General features: G+C 41.5%; 1 protein-coding gene across 1 annotated transcript; it reads right to left on the reverse strand.

The window, feature by feature from the left end:
* Positions 1-907: 907 nt before the first annotated feature.
* Positions 908-3,062, reverse strand: LOC132819272 (interferon-inducible GTPase 5-like; the record flags this gene model as incomplete). The annotated part of the gene is made up of 1 exon (XM_060830697.1): positions 908-3,062. A coding segment is annotated over one exon (1,179 nt), but the record flags the coding sequence as incomplete, so codon positions are not given.
* Between the last annotated feature and the right edge of the window lie 291 nt (positions 3,063-3,353).

The following is a 3,353-nucleotide window of genomic DNA, read 5'->3' on the forward strand; positions in this document are numbered from 1 at the left end:
AACTTGGAAAGCCATCTCCAGTAATTTCATTCCACTGGAGAGCCATTAGCTATAGGTCAATAAGTTTCTCTTTCACTCTGACTCATTGACAAGAGTGATTCGGTAAAGCTGATTGAAGAGAACAGAAAGCAGCTATTGGTTTGTTGTGTTTGAACTTTAATATTGGTTCAACCTTACACCACATTACCACATTACACTCTTAACAGAAGAAGCTGGAGGGTTATTGCAAAAGCTGGAAAAGCAGGAGTTCTGGTACAACTTGACATTGTGCATGAGGGTGTGAATATATATGGGTCTATATGGAGGATTATAGAGAATGACCATGCAGAAGTAAACCAGGCAGTCCAGCAAACACATGTATTCTGCATGCACAGACCGTGAGGAAACGATTGCTCATGTCTTTCATGCATAAAACATATCTTAATAATTGATACCAGAAAAGAATGCACCGTTGCAGAATATAAAAGCCATTAAAATATTTCCTGCTAAATTAACTATCCACAGTAGCTTTCCCTCTGTTTGAATTCCACAGATACTGGGGTGGAGTTTGAGAACCTCAAGCTGTATTGGCTTTCTATTTTAAATGGACCACAGCCAATTAAAGTACAGTCAATTCTGATACGACGTGGTAGTTCTACTCATATGATCCTGTTATAAGAAAATTGTGTACTAGCAGCACCATTTAAACTAATGGGGCCAGAATTGCATTATGACCAATACACACTTTAAAAGTTTGCACTTTAGAAACAGTGATCTCAATTCATCAATCATGTTAGAGCGAATTCACGTTAACAAAACATGCGTTATAGCACAATAACCTGTAGTCAGCACATTGATACAGAGTTAATGCAGGACTGTTACATCAGTCTGTAATATCAAGACATCAATGACAGTACATTACAGAGGCTAAGAGCAAGGAATAACAAAGACCCAGAACAGTGAGTACCAATTTAACACAATGATTCTTTTCATGTTCACTATAGGTAGACCCCCCAATGTCATTAGGGAGGGAATTCCAAGATTTTGACCCAGCGAAAGAGAAAGAAAGGTGATATATTTCCAATTAACGACGGTGAGTGGGTTGGAGGGGAACTTGCGGGGGGTGGGGGAGGGGGGGGGGGGGTGCAGTTCCTATGTATCTGATGCCCTTAACCTTCTAGATGGAAGTGATTGTGGATTTGGAAGGTGCTGTCTAAAAGATCAAGACAAATTTCTTTGGTGTATCTTGTAGATAGTACACACTCCTGCTACTGAGTACCCGTGATGGAGGGGGTATGTTTGTAGATTTGGTGCCAATCAAGTGGCTGCTTTGTCCTGGGTGGTGTCAAGTTTCTTCAGTTGGAGCTGCCCCATCCAGGGCAAGTGGGAAGTATTCCATCACACTCCTGACTTGTGCCTTGTAGATGGTGGACAGACTTCGGGTAGTCAGGAGGGGAGTTACTTGCCACAGTATTCCCAGTCTTTGACCTGCTCTTGTAGCCACTGCGTTTATTTGACAAAACAGTTCCATTTCTAGTCAATGCTAACCTCCAAGACATTGATAGTGGGCGATTCAGTAATGATAATGTCATTGAATGGCAAGAAATGCTGGTTAGATTGTTTCATTGCTTGTCTTGTGTGAAGTAAATGTCACTTGCCATCTGTTAACCAAAATATGGATAACATTAAACAAGTCTTCAGTACCACTGGTGAAATGTTGTCAGGGTCCATAATCTTTGCAGTTTTCTGTGTCTTCATTTCTGAGGAGCAAGCACTTGGGATGATGAGGAACGTGAACTTAGGATGATGAGGAGCGGGGACTGAGCATGAAGATTAGCTGTGATATATTTGCAACAAGCTGTAGGCTGGTGTATTCCTGTTTTCCCTCACCACATGCTGATGATTTAAGCAAGGTCATAGGCATTCTTTAGGACTGTTTTTGCAGCGTTCACCATGTCTTCCAGTGCCTCAGTCAGGACAGTGTAGGTTACATAAGCAGATGAGGTTACCCCAAAGATTGTGCCAAAGATTGGGACAAAGTCCAGGACTGGTTCGGCTGCCGTTAGAAGCAACTTGGTGTTATCCCGCATGAGCAATATCTGCACCAGGTTTGGATCAATCTCTTCAAAAATCCATGTGTCATTGGTATTAGCTTGCAGCTCACTCACAGATTTTCCCAAGGACTTAGCCAGCTTTTCAAGTGTGGAGGTTTTCAGACCCAGAACGTTATGCATGTACAGCAGTGCTGAGGTAATCAGGGCTAGGTCACAGGCTAGGGATAGCCCTGGAATTGGAACGGCACCGTAGCCTGCAGAGACCACAGTAACCCCACGGATGAAAAACTTCAGATGTTCTTGTTTCTTTTTGATAATATCTATGGATCTGTTTGGTAGAGAGAACAAAAACACATTCCTCTTTATTTCTGGTAGGATAGCATCCACTGCCCTGCGCAATTCAGGGAATTCATACTTATCCAGATCTTCACATGATATGAGAAAGATACGTTCATCTTTCACACCCATTTGGGCCAATGAGCTGGAACAATAATTGCTGATTTTATGAAATACTTGCTCTTTGCTGTAACCAGGTTTCTTTCTCTCAGACAAGAGAGACTGGTCGATCTTCGAGCGCACAAAGAAGATCGGTTTACCTGCCTTCTTCATCGCTTTGACCAGGATTTCATCTTCTTCTCTGAAGCGGTGATCACTAACAAGCAAACCAAAGTCAAAATCTGAAAACTTGGTATCTTTGAGGAACTTGTTAACTTTAACCTTGAGTGAGCCGACTCCAGGGGTGTCCCAGTATATCACATTGGGTACAGTGGGATGTCTGTAGCATTTGCGTTCCATTGTGCTTTCTACAACATCAATGGGAGCTGCATCTTTATCATTGTTATCCACGCCTCTCAGTGCATTGACTAAAGTGGATTTCCCGACTCCCGATGCACCCATCACTGCAATATTAATCTTCACATTTTTAAATTTGTTGGATATTTTCTCTGTCTCTGATTGAAGAGCTGACAATCCACCATGACGATATATGTTTATCAGATGTTTAACATCTGTTAAATTATAACATGCAAAGGATCCAATATCAGCCATCGATACCTGAAAGCAAAAGCAATATTGCGTCCACATTATACATAACTGATACCATCTAATACTGAGAAGAAAAACAGGCCATTTAGCCCTCAGATATCTGTCATTTTACAGCATCGACGAAAGGATAGAGAAGCTGCTAAAAATAAAACAAAATGTTTGATAATGAAGTCTAAGACAAATCTAAGGCGGGTCAAAACATTGGGTTCAGTTGGACTTGTGAGCATGCTGCTCCTTTAACAAGCTCATTTATGGTGTCCTTGGCTTTTTTTTTAT

This window comes from Hemiscyllium ocellatum, chromosome 10 (genome assembly GCF_020745735.1).
Source record: "Hemiscyllium ocellatum isolate sHemOce1 chromosome 10, sHemOce1.pat.X.cur, whole genome shotgun sequence".
NCBI classification, from domain to species: Eukaryota; Metazoa; Chordata; class Chondrichthyes; order Orectolobiformes; family Hemiscylliidae; genus Hemiscyllium; species Hemiscyllium ocellatum.